Source organism: Trifolium pratense, linkage group LG5, assembly GCF_020283565.1.
Source record: "Trifolium pratense cultivar HEN17-A07 linkage group LG5, ARS_RC_1.1, whole genome shotgun sequence".
Classification (NCBI taxonomy): Eukaryota; Viridiplantae; Streptophyta; class Magnoliopsida; order Fabales; family Fabaceae; genus Trifolium; species Trifolium pratense.
Genome location: NC_060063.1, coordinates 31981075 through 31998475, shown reverse-complemented (window position 1 = coordinate 31998475; position 17401 = coordinate 31981075). Strand labels below are relative to the sequence as shown.

Sequence of the window (17401 nt, the reverse complement as noted above, 5' to 3'; positions counted from 1 at the left end):
ATTTCTTGGGGGTTCATCATCTTCAGACTCATCAACATCAGGTTCAGCAGATGCTTCAGTTCTTGGTTGTTCAGAGTCTGTACCTATTATCTTTCCTTTCTGATTTCCTCCAAAGCCAACAGAACCTCCTTCTTTCATGGTTAGCTTGGAAAACAATTGTTTGTCACCAGTCATGTGCCTTGAACACCCACTATCCAGATACCATGAGTGTTTCATGATATTTCTTTGAGTGGCAGGCTGTATGAGAAACAACTTTAATCACTAAGATGGAACTCTTTATCACAGTTAATGATAAAGTCATCCCAATATTCTTCCTCTTCATTTATCAAGTTCTGATTGTTAACTTGAGAGCTTGTCAGCCATTGGTCTAGGACATAAGCCCTTCTTCCTTTGCATAGGACTTGTTTCCATACTCTAGGTAGGACATATCCTTTCCTAGTTGGTAAATCTGAATGATACATAATTTCAGCTTTTGGTACCCATCTTCTGGGTCCACGCTTGTTAGTCCACAAATGTTTACTGTGTTGTTGAGTGTGAGAGAAAGATTTTGGTTTGGAATAATAACTCTTTTGAAAATGTTTCTTAGTTTGAGTTCTGTTATTATTCCAGGACTTGGATTGTTTATGCTTCCAGAGTTTGTATTTATCACCAGTCCATTGATTTGACTGGTTATATTTACTGACTCTAGAATCATAAATAACCTTAGTCCTATGTTGCCTCTGAGGTTTGAGGTTTGACTTTCTTTTAAGAATTTCTGAGCCTTTAGGTTGACTTTTCTCATGAACTAGAATTCCTCTGGTTCCAGAAGTTGAAGCCTCAGATTTTGAAACTTTCAGAACATCTGAACTAATACTGTCAAGTTCTGAATAGCTTTTATCTTCTGAGCTTTTCTTCCCAGATCCTGAGGAACTTGGTTCCTCTGAGTTGTCATTTCCCAAATCTCTCAGATTATTGTCCTCATCTTCCAGAGTACCAAATTTCTTTCCTTCTTCACTCTGAGGTACAACATAGTAAACCCAAGATTTTCCAACCTTTTTGGGATAGGTCTTTAGCTTTGAATATGTTCTACCATATTCATAGCCAACTCCCTCTCCTCTATGTCTCATGACATTATAAACAAGATTAGCAGCTTTGCTCTTACCAAGGTTGAGATGCACAAACTGTTGAAGAGCTATTTCCTGCTCATCAATAGGTTTGTGACAAACAGCACAACCCTTTTCAAAGTCATTTACTCTATTCAGAGTTTCTTGATATAGACCTTGAAAATGTTCTGCTTGTTCAGTCAGAGTGTTAAGCTTTTCTTGTAAAATTTTTTGTTTACTTAACACTCTGAGATGTTTCTCAATGACCTTGTTAAGTGCAGTTATAAGTTGAGATTTAGAGCAGTCAGAAAATACCTCATCAGTTACTTCAGAATCTGATTCTGATTCTGATTCATCGTCTGAGTCTGCATCTGAGTCAGCTGAAGCCATCAGGGCTAGATTTGCCTCTTCTTCTTCCTCAACTTCTTCCTCAGATGATAGCTCTTCAAAAGTAGCCATCAGACTCTTTTTCAATTTGCTCTTGAATTGTTGCTTCTTTGAGCTGTATCTTTTGCTTTTGTCTTTAGCAGACATTTCTGGACAATCAGCAATAAAGTGTCCTGGCTTCTTACAGTTGAAGCAGTTCTTCTGATCATCCTTTTTGCTGACAAAATTTCTGGAGCTGTTACCTCTGAAGTTTCTTTTGTTAAATCTGTTCCATTGCTGAAACTTGGTAAATAAAGCAAACTCATCCTCATTCATCTCATCCTCTTGACCATCAGCAGAAGATTCTTCTTCAATATCAAGAAGCTGAGTCTTAAGAGCCTTAGAAGTAGTCTTAGTTGACTGTAAAGCCACTGACTTGGACTTCTTCTTAGTTTCTGAGTCAGCATCCAGAACCATCTCATGGCTTCTGAGATTGCTTATCAGAGCTTCAAGACTCAGAGTTTTGAGATTTTGAGCTTCCTCTATTGCAGTGACCTTAGGTCTCCAAGCAATAGGGAGACTTCTCAGAATCTTCTGAACATGGTCATAGGTTGAATAACTTCTCTTAAGAGCTTTAAGACCAGATACAAGGATTTGAAACCTTGTAAACATAGTCTCAATGTTTTCATCTTGTTGCATAGTGAAAAGTTCATATTGCCTTATCAAAAGACTAGCTTTAGCTTCTTGAACCTTTTCATTACCATCATAGGTAGCACACATAGAATCAAATATAGATTTAGCAGTAGACTTGTTCTCTATTCTGACATAATCCTCATGTCTAATAGCACCAACAACAATGTCCTTTACTCTGTGATGCTTAGTGTAGATTTTTAAGTTAGCTGGTGTGAGTAACTTTCTATGCTCAATGGACAACCTTCCATGTTCATTTAAGTTTTCAAAAGTTACTCCCAACTCAACCAAATCCCACAACTCATGATCAATAGCAGTAATATTGCTATACAATCTCTCTTTCCACCACTCAAATAATGATGCATCACCATTGAATATAGGGGCTTTTCTGTTGCCACTATGTTCATGTGATTCATTACTCAAGTAGTCAAAACCAAAAGCATTTCTAGGACCACCACCAGCTCCACTGGCCTCTTCACCGGTTGTTCTAGTGCTACTATCGTCTCCTCCAGACATAGTGTTCTCACAAGATCTTTACTGTCTCACTGTTAAGTGAAAGTAACAGACCAGGTGCTCTGATGCCAATTGAAGGTGTGAAAACACAAGAAGGGGGGGTTGAATTGTGTTTTAGCTAAGTTAAAACTTTTTCAAGTTCTTAACTCAACTACGTTCGCAGCGAATAAATAACACAAATAATAACAAGAGAGAGAGAGAGAGATCACACAAGCAATTTATACTGGTTCCTCTCACAAAACGAGAGTAGTCCAGTCCCCTTGCACTTCCAAGGGATTTCACTATAATCACACAAGATTACACCTGCTCAAGCACACAAGCAAGAGACTTCTCAACAATGCTCAAGCACACAAGCAAGAGACTTCACACTTAAGCACACAAGCTTAAGTTTCTCAAGAATAATAAAGTATATGAAAATATACAAATGCTCTTAGATGAACCTAAAGAGAGCAAATACAAATAGTACAGAGTATTTGACTAAAGTGCAAAAACACTTAACAGAGGTTCAGAGCTTGTATATCACAGAGTTCAGAGTTTGTTCAGCGCACGTTCAAATCTTGATAATTGTATATGTTGTTGTAGCTGAATCTTCTAGTATATATACCACTAGAAAAGAGTCGTTGCAAAAAGAGCCGTTGGAGTTGATAATCTTTTGTCTTCAAGCAGCCTGTCTTGATGCAGTTTGGTTGTATCCAAAACTAAGAAAGAGTTTCAGGTACTTTGACTACTGCAGAGAAGACTTTCCTTATTCAGCTAACAAACCTGAAGACCCACGTTCTCAAAAGAGGACAGACAAAACAGAGGTAGCTGAACTGATCAGACTTGAAAGGTCCTTTTCTTCATTGGTAGAAGAGTTGACTAGCAAAGGGAATCTTTACAGCTTTCAAAGAGATCTTCAGAGGTTGATGAAGCTTGTAGACAGACAAGAAGTTCTGAAGTCTTCATCCTCTGAATGTTGTATCTTCTGAAGTCCAACATCTTCTGAGCGCTTGTGAACTTCTGAATTCACATCCTCTGAACTTCACTCAGAGCTTATATCTGCGCACTTAAAATAAATTTTTAGTCCATTCAATTGTTAATTAATACTTTGTTATCATCAAAACCTTTATAGATTTAGGGGCAAACATTTTTAAATCAATTTTGTTCCAACAACTTGAACCATTTAAGTCTTGCAATGAAGTTTTTGAACGCAGCTGGTTGCTCCATTTCCAGTGCATCCGGTCTTTCCATGTATTGCTGTTTATATGAAATGAGTAAAATCAATTCCAAAAAAACGTAAAAGTAAGTAAACTATTAATATTCATGGAATATAATCCGTACATAATTGATATATTGTGTAACAAGCCTTGTCATTTGTCCTTTTCGTTGCCTCCAATTCAAGTAATTTACCCAACTATTTACAACAAAGCAACTGATCCATTCATCTTTGTTTAGAGTCCATAACTCTTTCCGTTGTAGTGTGAAGTCATGTGATTTGGAGCAGTAGAGTATTTCCTCCCTATATAATTATCAAGCAGTTAGGATTTGTAGTCACCTATTCTAATCACAATATTTTAAAATGATTTTGACTTACTCATCAATTGAACTGCTCCATGCATAGGTGCATATATCCTTCTGCAATTTAGTTGCAGTTGACTCGTAGACAGCAGTATCATATGGGCTTGTAAGGTACTTTGATTTCTTCACAGCTCGTCTACGTTCAGGATATGTGCGATCCTCCTTTTCATGCTTCCTCTTCATTCTAGTTGGCTTAACAGTGTCCGCTTGACTCAAGTCAATGATTTCATCAACCAACACCGTCCTTAACGGAGTTGCCCTGCCAAATAAATGCCATAGCTGTTATTTTGCAGAATTGTGGAGAATTTAATTAATGAAACCATTTTTCTAGTTAAATGGTTTCATAGTGTTATACACCGAAACCATTATCATAATTAAATGGTTTCAGAGCTATTTTAATGTTTAAAAGCTGGTCCTGTGTATATCTGTTTCAAAAAAATCTATTAGTATAATGAAATCATTTCATATAAAGGAACTGTTGATTCTTACTCTACAACAACATTTTCACAGTATTCTGATGATGGATCAAAATACTGTGGATACTGCAGTATTGTTTCTTGTGTAACAGAGAGTGGTGGTTGTGGTCCTTGCCCATCATCTGCTTCCTCATCATCTGCAGTATTGTTTCTTTTTTTAACTGATGCTTTATACCTTAGACTTTTTTTACCAACATTTCCCTCATCAGCTCCACATCCGACATCCTTCTTCTCATGTTTCTTTTCATCAGTTTTCTGATCCTTCTTGTCATCCTTCCCATCCTTCTTTTCATCATTCTTCTCATCCTTCTTCTCATCCTTCTTCTCATGTTTCTTTTCATCAGTTTTCTCATCCTTCTTGTCATCCTTCTCATCATTCTTTTCATCATTTTTCTCACCCTTCTTCTCCATCCTGAAACAAGTGTTAAAGATATGGGTCTAAGATGTTAGAATATTATCTAAGGATATTCTACAAAATATAAATTTTATAATATTCCTTAATATTCTACCATTTATCAAGAAAAATGGTTTCAGTATATAACTTACTGAAACTATTTATATTTAAAAAACAAACTGAAACAAAATACTAGTCATTACTTACCCTGCATCAAAATATTGTGGATACTGCAGTATTGTTTCTTGTGTACCAGAGAGTGGTGGTTGTTTTCCTTGTCCATCATCTGCTTCCTCATCTCCTACATTGGGAATTACTTTTCTTCTGTTAGCTGATGATTTATATCTTAGACCTTGTTTCCTAACATTTCCCTCATCAATATTTGCCTGTTCATTTCCAACTTTTTGTTCAGCTGCCCCATCTTTACCTTCAGCTAACCTTCTTTACAATATTTCAGCAGCTCTATTGTAGATCATTATACAGGACCTACAGTGATTAAGATGCATCGGTGCCTGCATACAAACAATTATTAACATAACCGGGTTCACAATACTAATAATTATACAAAATAATAAGAACTCAACCATTATACCATCACAAAAAACATCACAAAAAAAAGCACAAAACAGAACAAATAAAATGTATCAACTATTTGAAACCATTTTGCTGGTATAATGGTTTCAGAGTATAGCTTATTGAAACCATTTAGCAAGATTAATGGTTTCCACATAATATTCCTTAATTGTTTAATTTCTATCTTTATTTTTCACTCACCGCAGACAATGGACAAGTATCTGCATCAAAGCATAGCACGAGTGGCACTTCATCAGTGTTGTTCAATGTGGTTACACCGGCTGTCAACCCATACTCGAGTCCCATAACATCGTGGACCTTTTGAATATCTTGGGTTGCCGTCTTTACGTCCCAATCACGAAGTGAGGGTCGTTTGTATCTCCCGGTCAGAAATGGGCTTTTCTTCCCCATCTTTTCCATATAATTAATCTGCACAATAAATTAGTACAGTCACAACAACAAATCTATTTTTTCAATGAAACCATTTTTCTTGTTAAATGGTTTCATAGCGTTGTACACTGAAACCATTATCACAGTTAAATGGTTTCATAGTCAGTGTCATCCAATTTTAGCCAAAGGAATTCATCATAAACTTGGTAAAAATGCATCGGAATCATACTATTTAGAAGCTCATGCGTTTGTTACAAAATCAACAAAGTTTATGGACGAGTATAATATCTGAGTAATGCTTTGTTGAATTCAAAACCATTTTTCCTATTTGTGTTTACATTACTAGACTAGGACTACCATTATCACTATCATATCAATTTACACTTGTTGAATGCAAAACCATCTTCCTAATCACAGTATTGAGTGTAAAACTAACTATAGTGGTCCAAAAATGTTCAAGTCGTTAATTGTTATCCAAAAAAATATAAGTAGTAAGCTATAGAAATATTACCATGAGGAAATGGAAGTCGGCTAATGGATTTGCAACAATCGGATTTTGCAAACCTTCTTTCATATATTGAAGAACATATGAACACCAATTGTACGATGACACACCGGCTGGATCCTCCAATATTTGTGCATATTGTAGTGATACACCACTATGATTAGTGGGGCACAAAATATTGTGAATGATATAACAGATTGCCCCTTTAACCCATGCTTTTGGATGCTCGATCGTCTTCAATTTACTTTCCAAATCACTCACCTTCACACGTGGAGAACTACCCCCACCCAATCCTAATTCTCTTCTTAGTCTCCTTATAGCTCCATCAGAACAAAGATCCAAGTTAATTTCCTTCCCCGCCATTGGTAGCTCATACACTCGATGTACATCATCATCTCTCAAAGGGAGTACCTTTGTCTTTGTCAGTCTAATCCACATGTGCTCTTTTTCAAAGCTTTTTACTATCCAATCCACAAAGAAGGTAGGAATCTTTGTCCAATTACATATATACCTCATTCCTCCAAAGCCACATTCGGTAAGTTCCTTAACTATCTCATCTTTCCTTGTTTTTCCTTCTATCATTTGCATAATGTCGTACACCTTAGGTATGCTAAGCTTGTGCCTCAATCTTGGATCGGCATCGTTATCTTTCCCCACTTTATCACTTACTTTCTTCTCATCTTTTTTTTCCTTTCCTTTATGTTGTACATTTGCCTCAGCACCAGATGATGAAGCATTCCCTTTCTCCTCATCCGAAGCTGTCAACCCGAGACTGAAGGTTGGTGGATCTACCATCTTTAGGTACTTAAATGTTTTCACCCTAAAACATAACAAATTCATAAGAACTCAACCATTATACCATCACAAAAATCATCACAAAAAAAGCATAAAACAGAACAAATAAAATGTATCAACTGTCTGAAACCATTTTGCTGGTATAATGGTTTCAGAGTACAACTCAATACCAAAATGGTTTCATAGCGTTGTACACTGAAACCATTATCAAAGTTAAATGGTTTCATAGTCAGTGTCATCCAATTTTAAACAAAGGAATTCATCATAAACTTGGTAAAAATGCATCGGAATCATACTATTTAGAAGCTCATGCGTTTGTTACAAAATCAACAAAGTTTATGGACGAGTATAATATATGAGTAATGTTTTGTTGAATTCAAAACCATTTTTCCTATTTGTGTTTACATTACTAGACTAGGACTACCATTATCACTATCATATCAATTTACACTTGTTGAATTCAAAATCATCTTCCTAATCACAGTATTGAGTGTAAAACTAACTATAGTGGTCTAAAAATGATTTTCATGTAAATCTATTTTTTTAATGAAACCATTTTTCTTGTTAAATGGTTTCATAGCGTTGTACACTGAAACCATTGTCACAGTTTAATGGTTTCATAGTCAGTGTCATCCAATTTTAAACAAAAATGGTATTCTATACACATAAACAACCAATATATCAATGAATAACCCAATACCAAAATGGTATTTTAACATGAAAATCAAAGTTAGCAACAACTATCTTGGCCACGACATCATGGTTTTTCATGTGTCTGTGAATGTAATATGACTGCAATCGAGTCTGTATTGGCCGCATTTGACCATGATTATCCACATTATCACGGATAACAAACCTCTGTAGCAATAGCCATCTGAACTGAAAGAGAAACCATCTGAACTGAAATTGTAATGAGCCAACCTATATTTTGGCCCTTTTTCGATATTCAGTAATCCTTTATTCCAGTCAAAAAATTCTAAAGAATCATGCATGAGTAAATATACTAAATTCATGTATGCCTTTTGATGTGTATAACATGTCTTCAAATTTAGATCTAGTTGAGTTTCTCCCAGTCGAACAAAGGTTAGATGAATGTGCAAAGACAATCAAATACGAGTTAGTCGAGTTTTTCTCAAGTTTACTGAAGTCCACAGGTCGTGGAGCTATTAGTCGTGTTCCTAGTTTGTCATGCCACTAACCAAGATAGCTATTTACACAGAGCCAATTATGAGGAGATGATGCATATGCATGAGTTAAAGAAATGAGAAATGCCACAAAAGAGTCAAGAGCAAGTCGAACATTTGGAAACAGCTCTCTGAAACCATTCTACATTCACAATGGTTTCATCCAAATATCAGTATAAAATATTCACAACTTAGTCAAAAAGCCATTAGGACTCCGAACATCAGTGATTATTTATTAGTGAAACCATTCTACATTCACAATGGTTTCATCCAAATTTCAGTGACTAGTATTTATTCATCCCTGACTTTTGTTAATTCTTCAAAACCATAGGTAGACCCAATTGAATGAAACCATTATAGTAGCAAAATGGTTTCATAGTTTTGAACACACACAATTTCATAAATAAAAACAAAAACGCACAATTAAAGTTCAGATTCAGAACAAAAATCAAATAGAATTACAGATACAAGAGATGGAAGGGATACTGTATGTTGCGATGATGATGTTGATGGTGTTTTCGTTGGATCGTTGAATTGCGATGTTGATGGTGGTTGCGATGATGATGATGATGATGGTTTCGTTGAATAGTTGATTCTCTGAAATTAAAGAGAACGATGGTGGTTGCGATGATGATGATGATGGTTTCGTTGAATCGTGACGGTGGACGGTGGCTGCGATGATGATGGTGGTTTTCGTTGGATCTGCGATGAGTTTAGAGATGCAGCGCGTTGATTACATTCGTTTGGGGCGCGTGAAACTGATTTGGTGAAATGGAATGGGGGGCTCGCGAGATATGGGGGGCGCGTGTTTTTATCATGGAAATTACATATATGTCCCTGTTGCTATACTTTGTCAAAAATAAAAAGAATGGGTATTTTGGTCTAACTCAAAAGGTGCACTTTGCTAATTTAGACCTAACTAGGTCTAAATTAGCAGCCCCCATATATATATATATGGGGTTTTCTAACTTAGACCCTAGTTAGGTCTAAGTTAGCAAGGTGCACCTTTTCAATTGGACCAAAATACCCATTCTTTTTAATTAATTAACCAAAATACCCATTAATAGACGCGGATCCAGTGTCGCGCGCGTACCGAAGGACCATGGTTACAGACCGTTGATTTCCATCAGACAGCCAAGATCTGATCTCATCAAGACTGTCTGATCAATCAGACAGCCCAGATCATCCTGATCCATCAGATTCCAGCGCGTGCGCCACACTGGATTACATCCTGAGAGAGAAAAATTTGCTTTTTAAAAGTAGGACACGTGTCACACAATGGTTGGCTGGACGTGATTTTTGTTCATTTAATACTTTGAACTCAATTATTTCGTTGTAAATTAATTTTTTAATTTTTTTTTTATACCAAAATTCATAATTTTTTTTTCTACAAATAGAGACTTGGTTCGTTTGATTTGGACACCGAAAAAAAAATGCAATTTTTCACTACCTTAATCTCATTTTTTGTCTACTAAATACGTTACTTGTGTGTTGTAATTTAACACGCACCACTCAACCAACTCACTGAAACCATTATACCTGGAAAATAGTAGATAATATTCTGGAACTTTTGGTATATTTTATGAAATTTTTGAAGACCTGAAACTATTTTTAGTTAATTAAATGAGATAAAACGGTAATTAAAAACTAATGTTTGCTTCTGAAACCATTTTACTGGTAGAATGGTTGCACATAGTTGTATTCTGAAACCATTTTACTGGTAGAATAGTTTCAATGAGTAATTTATTAATTGTGTTTGCTTCTGAAACCATTTATCTGGTACAATGGTTTCAGAGAGTTGTAATCTGAAACCATTTTGCTGGTAGAATGGTTTCAATAAGTTGATTATTAGTTATTTTTTTCTGAAACCATTTAGCTTGTAGAATGGTTGCACATAGTTGTACTCTGAAACTATTTTACTGGTAGAATGGTTTCAGTGAGTAATTTATTAATTGTGTTTGCTTCTGAAACCATTTTGCTGGTAGAATGGTTTCAGTAAGTTGATTCTTAGTTATTTGCTTCTAAAACCATTTAGCTGGTAGAATGGTTTCAGAGATTTGTACTCTGAAACCATTTTCCTGGTAGAATGGTTTCAGTGATTTGATGTAAGGTAGTGAAAAATGAGATTAAGGTAGTGACAAATTGGGTTTTTTTTCTGTGTCCAAATCAAACGAACCAAGTCTCTATTTGTAGAGAAAAAAAAATTATGAATTTTGGTATAAAAAAAAAAAAAATTTAATTTACAACGAAATAATTGAGTTCAAAGTATTAAATGGAAAAAATCACGCCCAGCCAATCAGACAGCGACACGTGTCCTGCTTTTAAAAAGTAGATTCTTCTCTCTCCAGGGTGTAATCCAGTGTGGTGCACGCGCTGAAATCTGATGGATTCGGATGATCTGGGCTGTCTGATTGATCAGACAGTCTTGATGAGATCAGATCTTGGCTGTCTGATGGAAATCAACGGCCTGTAACCATGGTCCTGCGGTACGCGCGCGACACTGGATCCGCGTCCATTGATGGTAATTTGGTTAATTAATTAAAAAGAATGGGTATTTTGGTCCAACTGAAAAGGTGCACTTTGCTAATTTAGACCCAACTGGGTCTAAATTAGCAGCCCCCTATATATATATATATATATATATATATATATATATATATATATATATATATATATATAGAAATGGCTTAAATAAATTTTTAATCCTAAAAATTATCAAGTTTAATTTTTTCATCCCTATAAAAAAGAGTCGGATGTTCTGATCCCTACAAAATTATTATGGATGAAATTATAATCCCTACTGCTAAACCAATGTGTATATTTGAATTATTATTTTGTTGATATTATAAAAAGTCCTAGAAAATAAACGAACTCAATATTGGATTTCTAAGTTTAAATTTTGGGTTATTTTTATTTTTATCTTTTGACATTGTAAAAATTTATATTTAATTTTTCTCATTTTAATATTCTAAATATGTCTAGCAAAAAAAAAATTCAAATATTTAAAATTTTAAAGATAATTAAACAATTTTTAAAATTTTAACAATATATTTCATCCTACATAAATTTATCTTAACTCCACGTATAAGAACCCAATTAACCCAATTAAGCACAACCCAATTAAGCACAAGTCATGCCTAATTGGATAGAAACATGTCGATATGATACAAATTGTGTACCCAAGCCTAGGGGTGTACCGTGTACGCGGGTTGGGTTGGGCCGGATTTGGTCTAATCCGTTACCCAACCCGTTCAATATTCAATAAGTTAGGTTTATCATCAAACCCTCATTTTTACTATCAAATCCAAACCAACCCGGTTATTGACGGATTAGGTTGGGCTGAATTCGCGAGTTGCTCAAAAAATTAAAAATAATTTTTTTATAGATAAAATACATTTTTCAAAATCTTCTAAAAAAACCTATAATACAATTTAACACAATGGTGAAGCATTTCTATCACTTAAATTGAATAAAACACCCTCATTTAAGTTCAAATAAAAATTCATCATTAATCATAACACTTAATAAACTAAACAAGAGTATTAAATTTTCAAAAAATACATCATTTTCATGACCGGGTTGGGTACACAGGTTCAAAAAATCAAATCTAATACTCGAACCGATTACTTGTAAGTATGGTGGGTTGGGCCGCATTCTACCCGAAAATAACGGGTTCGGATAAATCTAATGGGTTGGGTTGGGTTGGATTGGGTCGGCAGGTTCGCGGATTGACCCGCACCCATGAACACCCCTTACCCAAGCCTATGCGAAACAAAAACACAACATGACACATCAGAAATCTCTAATCCTTAAACAAAAAATGAATTGATCCTTTGATGATTGAAATCATAGCTAAAATCTTTCTTCATTGCCTTCAATCACTCTCAAACAATAACTTTTCATTCTATCAAGCAGAAGGTTTTTCGCTTTCTTAACTAAAAATCTATTTTTCTTTCTTTTCAAATGAGCCAACAAGTCAACCAAATCACTTGAATACTAGACAATTTTTTTATGAAAAAAATAATAAAAATAATTGTTATAAAACCAAAAAGCATGAAAATCAACATATAAAAAAAAAAAAAAAAATCCACTCAATACACCTAACCATTTTAAATTCCCACTCCAAAGCTTACTAAAAACTCATATTCATAGAACAAATTATTAGAGGTTCCATCCTTTCCAGAAACACCAACACAAAATGAAGAAATCAAATGAGTCATGCCACATTGAACCAAATTATTGAGAAGCAATTTCCACGCAATAAATATATTTTTAGAGATAAAAATTTGTTCTAAATAATCTCCTTATACTCCGAAGGGGCTGCCTAAATCGCATGAGTTAAAAATTGATAAACTCTCATAATTGAATTTTTTTTTTTTTTAAGAAGCTAAATTAGCCCACCCAAATTGGCGCCAGAGAAAATCGAACCTCAGACTTCAAGAGGAGCACACTCCCAGGTCCCAAGCCACTACCAATGCACCAACCCAAGTGGGTTAACTCTCACAATTGAATAGCGTTCAATTAAATCAAGATGCCACTTGGATTGTTCAGTGGTGTTGGTTTGAGATCTTAGAGTTTGTTTCTCTTAAAGTCTTCGTTCAATTCTTTCTTTGTCAATTTCGATGAACTAATCTATGCAAAGCAAAAAAAAAAAAAAAACTGACTTTAAATGATCCTCTTATAATAATTGGTCTTGAGTCCAATACCGAATTTTAAAAAAACAATCAAGATGCCACTTTCAAGAGTCAATACACTACTAGAAATTTTCTATTTTCCTGCAGAAAAAATCGCAGGTATTCCTAAGAATTTTTCTGTGGATTTGTACTAGGAGCCATTTTCTGCGGATTTAAGGGTCATCAAAGAAGAATATATATTCATTCATGCATTATTATGAATAAAAATTCATAATTTTTTTAAGAGAAAAGAGGACACCCATAGAGACAATTGCTTGAGTAGAAATTAAGGCAACAACTAGCTTTTTCACATTTAGGGACTAAAGTCATTAAGTAATTTATCCAGCATTTTTTGGACATTGAAGCATTCATTGTTGGTGTAAGCCCTAGAGGCCAATAGTTTATGTTAAACTTATGCTATGTATCATGACATTTATTATTAAATAAAGTATGGCATTCTTTATTATAATTGTTGTAAAGATTAATAAAGTCCCTAAAATAGATAGTTCATGTGATGAAACATTAAGTGAGACTTAATCGTGAGATTACATTAACTTAAAGAACATTATTCTTAAAAGTATCCGTAGTCAAGCTTTAATATGAAGTGGGATAATAATAAAGCGTAGAGACTATTATGTATGTAGACTGATGACCACATCTCACGGGTCATGAATATGAGATATTAAGTCTATACATAGGTATAAATATTAGGAGCAATATTTATACTGGATTGACCCACCATGAGAGTACTACATAGTATGTTATGAAAGTGTCATAAGATACTCTCATAGTGATAATAGTGTATATCACTCTTAGACCTGAAACCACTATGATCCCTAGATGTGGACTTAAATGTTTTATTGCCGTTCAAACGTTATCTGTAACAGGATAATTATAACGTCGGTTAATGGGCATTTGACGAACCATGTTGAGGGACATGAGTGTCCTAGATGAGATTTGTCCCTCCTGCATAACAGGAGATATATCTTTAGGCCTCTTGATGAACATGACTGAAAAATTGCATGGCCATGCCGAATTAAGTCAATATGAGATATTGGACTTATTCGTTACTCAGTATGCTTCGGGATCAAGAAATACAAATATTGAACTATACAAGGATGACACTATCTATGTCTTGTGTTCAATAAAGATATGAGGACAAAGGAGTAATTGTACACATATATATTATCATGGAAAGGTTTCGTAAGATCACCTGACATTCTTGTCACTTGGGTAGCAGTGATGTATTGCTAGATACCGCTCACTGTTTATAATATTAAAATAGGATTTAATATTATTGCCAACGTGGCAAGATCCTATAGGGTCACACACAAATGAACAGTCATAAGGAGAAACATAAGTAAGACTTATGAATAGGGTGCAATTAGTAAAAATTACTAATTAGTTGGCAAAAGGTTAATGGGCTTAAGGAAGTCCACTATCACTTGACTTGGAGAGCATACAAAGAGGTTCTATAAATAGAACCCTTGTGCCATAGTCAGACACACCTTTTGGTTTTTGAGAAAAACAAAAGAGCACTCTCTTCTCTCTAACCTCTGATTACTTGGCTAGTATCGGGTACCGGAGAAGAACCGTTCGGTGTGGACGAGTAGAGGCTTTGCTAGGTTGCTCAGCTTGTGATCGAAACTTCTCTTCCACTACTTGTAAGGTAACAACACTATCACTGATTCATTGTTCTTCATAATGATCCAAGGAAAGGAAATCAATTTTTTTTATAAATTCCGCTGCTTCTGATATATCGATTTCCCTTCAGTGGTATCAGAGCCAATTACGAAACCTTGAATCGGATTGTTTTGTTTACTGTTTACGTTTAAACAATTTGTTTAAACGGTTTATGTTTAAATTTTTTAAAAATGTCGAAACTGTTTCTGTTCAAACAAATCCTTTTAAATTCGTTTGAAACTGTTTCTGTTTAAATCGTTTAAACATTTCGAAATCATTTATGTTTAAATTGTTTAACCTAATTTGTTTTAAATTCTGTTTAAAATTGTTCTGTTTAAACAGTTTGTTTAAATTCGTTTAAACATATTTGAATCAATTAAATAATAAAGGGAATTAAAATCGGCATCGAAACAACTTTAAACCCTATGCGATAATAGTATATGTGATATACTTGTTTTGATCATAAAATAATTAAGTCAGATGATATTTGTTTATTTGATGAAATATATTTGAAACTTCGGAACCGTATCTGGTGAAGCATAAACTTCGGAACCGTATCTGGTGAAGTTTTAAAAATTCGATCATCATGTAGAATAAAAATCAGAGTACTTGATTTGGTATGATCATGTTATTGCAATAAGGATTCATAACGGCGCAAGTGTTGTGCCATTATAATTAGGGTTTGCAAAACTCAAAGTGATTTTGACAAATATATTTAATTTTGAAATTGTTTCAAAATTCTAGAAATATCTTTTGAAATTGTTTTAAAAGTAATATTACCAATTTTGGAAACATTTTATTCAAAAGGGTTTTGATTAAATAAATTACCATATTTAATAATTGGAGAATTGTCAAAGATTTGAGTCTACTTTAAAATAATATGATTTATTTTAGAAAAATTTTGATTCGAAAGATTTAATTGTGAATTAAATATTTGAATCAATCTTACTCGATTTGATCAATCGCCGGATTTTAATTTAATTTATTTAATTATGAGACTTTAATAACAATAATAATAATAATAATAAAAGTGTGTTTGTTATTATTTTGTTGTGAGTGATTATGGCCTTAGTCTTTTATTTCATTTGTTGGGATTTTGAAATACGGCCTGCGTATCGTGCCTCTCTCTTAAATTTTATATGTACATTCTCTTCTCATCCACTCCCTCGTATGTAAAACGAGTTTTTCTTTTATGTAATGTAATTAGAATAAAAGGAAGTAAGAAGAACCGTGACGCTTGAACAACCCTGGAGGTCTAGCTTGGAGAAGCAAGATCGTTTATAGGACTAGTTTAGATTCTCTCATTGGCTTGAGAGGATCATAGCGTTAGGGGCCATAATCATATCACTTTTATTTTGTGTAATTGTTATGCATGCTTGAATGATTGGAGTGCGAATATATATGATATATAAACCGTGGTGAGGTGAGATCAAATTAACTAAAATCCTTCAAATAATATATTAAGTACAATGCTTTCCAAAATGGATAACACCCTTCAAGATCAATATCGAATGTGTGGGTTTGCCTCCGTGAAGCACACATTTTATAATGGTAAGTTGCGGTGTGGTAGTTCCATCTACCCGATTGTTATTCGTTTGGGTTTAACTTAACTAAATTTATTTTAATAAGATTAGAACATATTTAGAAGCAATAATTGGGAACGTCTATACGATAGATAAGAGTAAGAGTTACTCTCCCAATTGATTTGAAAGTTGTATATGATACAATTGGAAATGTTCCTACCTAAATAACTAAGTTTTGGGGGATCAGCCCCCGCTGACTCAAAACAAGGTGAAATAAGGATTTCAACCCTATAGAAAATCTTCCAACGGGATTTTCCGAATCATATGCTTGAAGGTCATTTGATTTGAATAAAATAGTGGGAGCGTATTTAATTAAAGGCCGAATTAAATATGTTAAACTCGTGATACTTACTTTGTATGTTTTAAATTGTAGATGGCATCTAACACCTCAAACAACATTTTGCGATCTATCCTTGAGAAGGATAAACTGAATGAAACAAACTTTTTAGACTGGCACAGAAACTTGAGGATTGTCCTCAAACACGAGAAAAAGCTGTATGTGCTAGATGGGCCTGTTCCTGAAGAGGCACCTGATGGGGCTACTAGGGATGAAAGAGATGCTTATAATAGGCATGTCAATGATGCCATAGAAGTCTCGTGTATCATGCTTGCGACCATGACTGCTGAGTTGCAAAAACAGCATGAAAACATGGCGGTGTTCGATATGATCGAACACCTCAAGACTCTATACCAAGAGCAAGCAAGGCATGAAAGGTTTGATGTCTCAAAGGCTCTCTTCCAAACCAAGTTGTCGGAGGGAAACCCTGTAGGGCCTCATGTACTCAAAATGATTGGGTATGTAGAGAACCTTGAAAGGTTGGGTTTACCTCTTGAGAGGGAACTGGCTATTGACCTCATCTTGCAATCGTTGCCGGAGAGTTTTAGCCAATTTGTCATGAACTTCTTAATGAACGACATGGATAAATCATTGCCCTAG

General features: G+C 34.6%; 2 protein-coding genes across 2 annotated transcripts; one reads left to right on the top strand and one right to left on the bottom strand.

Annotated features, from left to right (window-relative positions):
• Window positions 1-5499: 5499 nt before the first annotated feature.
• LOC123886457 lies at window positions 5500-7341 on the bottom strand. The gene is made up of 3 exons (XM_045935771.1): window positions 6553-7341; window positions 5853-6080; window positions 5500-5590 (listed from the first exon to the last, which is right to left on the bottom strand). Exons 1-3 carry the CDS (start codon window positions 7339-7341, stop codon window positions 5522-5524), a joined length of 1086 nt encoding a protein of 361 aa, XP_045791727.1. The 3' UTR covers window positions 5500-5521.
• A 9496-nt stretch (window positions 7342-16837) lies between these two features.
• LOC123886456 lies at window positions 16838-17401 on the top strand. The gene has a single exon (XM_045935770.1). The coding sequence runs from the start codon at window positions 16838-16840 to the stop codon at window positions 17399-17401; it is 564 nt and encodes a 187-aa protein (XP_045791726.1).

Bases quoted from the DNA above. Each gene is read 5' to 3' on its own strand.
- LOC123886456 (XM_045935770.1), top strand. From the start codon at position 16,838: ATGGCATCTAACACCTCAAACAACATTTTGCGATCTATCCTTGAGAAG.
- LOC123886457 (XM_045935771.1), bottom strand. From the start codon at position 7,341: ATGGTAGATCCACCAACCTTCAGTCTCGGGTTGACAGCTTCGGATGAG. The intron at 6,081-6,552 runs GTAATATTTCTA...TTTATTGTGCAG, and splicing joins CCGACTTCCATTTCCTCATG to ATTAATTATATGGAAAAGAT. The intron at 5,591-5,852 runs GTGAGTGAAAAA...GTTTGTATGCAG, and splicing joins ATACTTGTCCATTGTCTGCG to GCACCGATGCATCTTAATCA.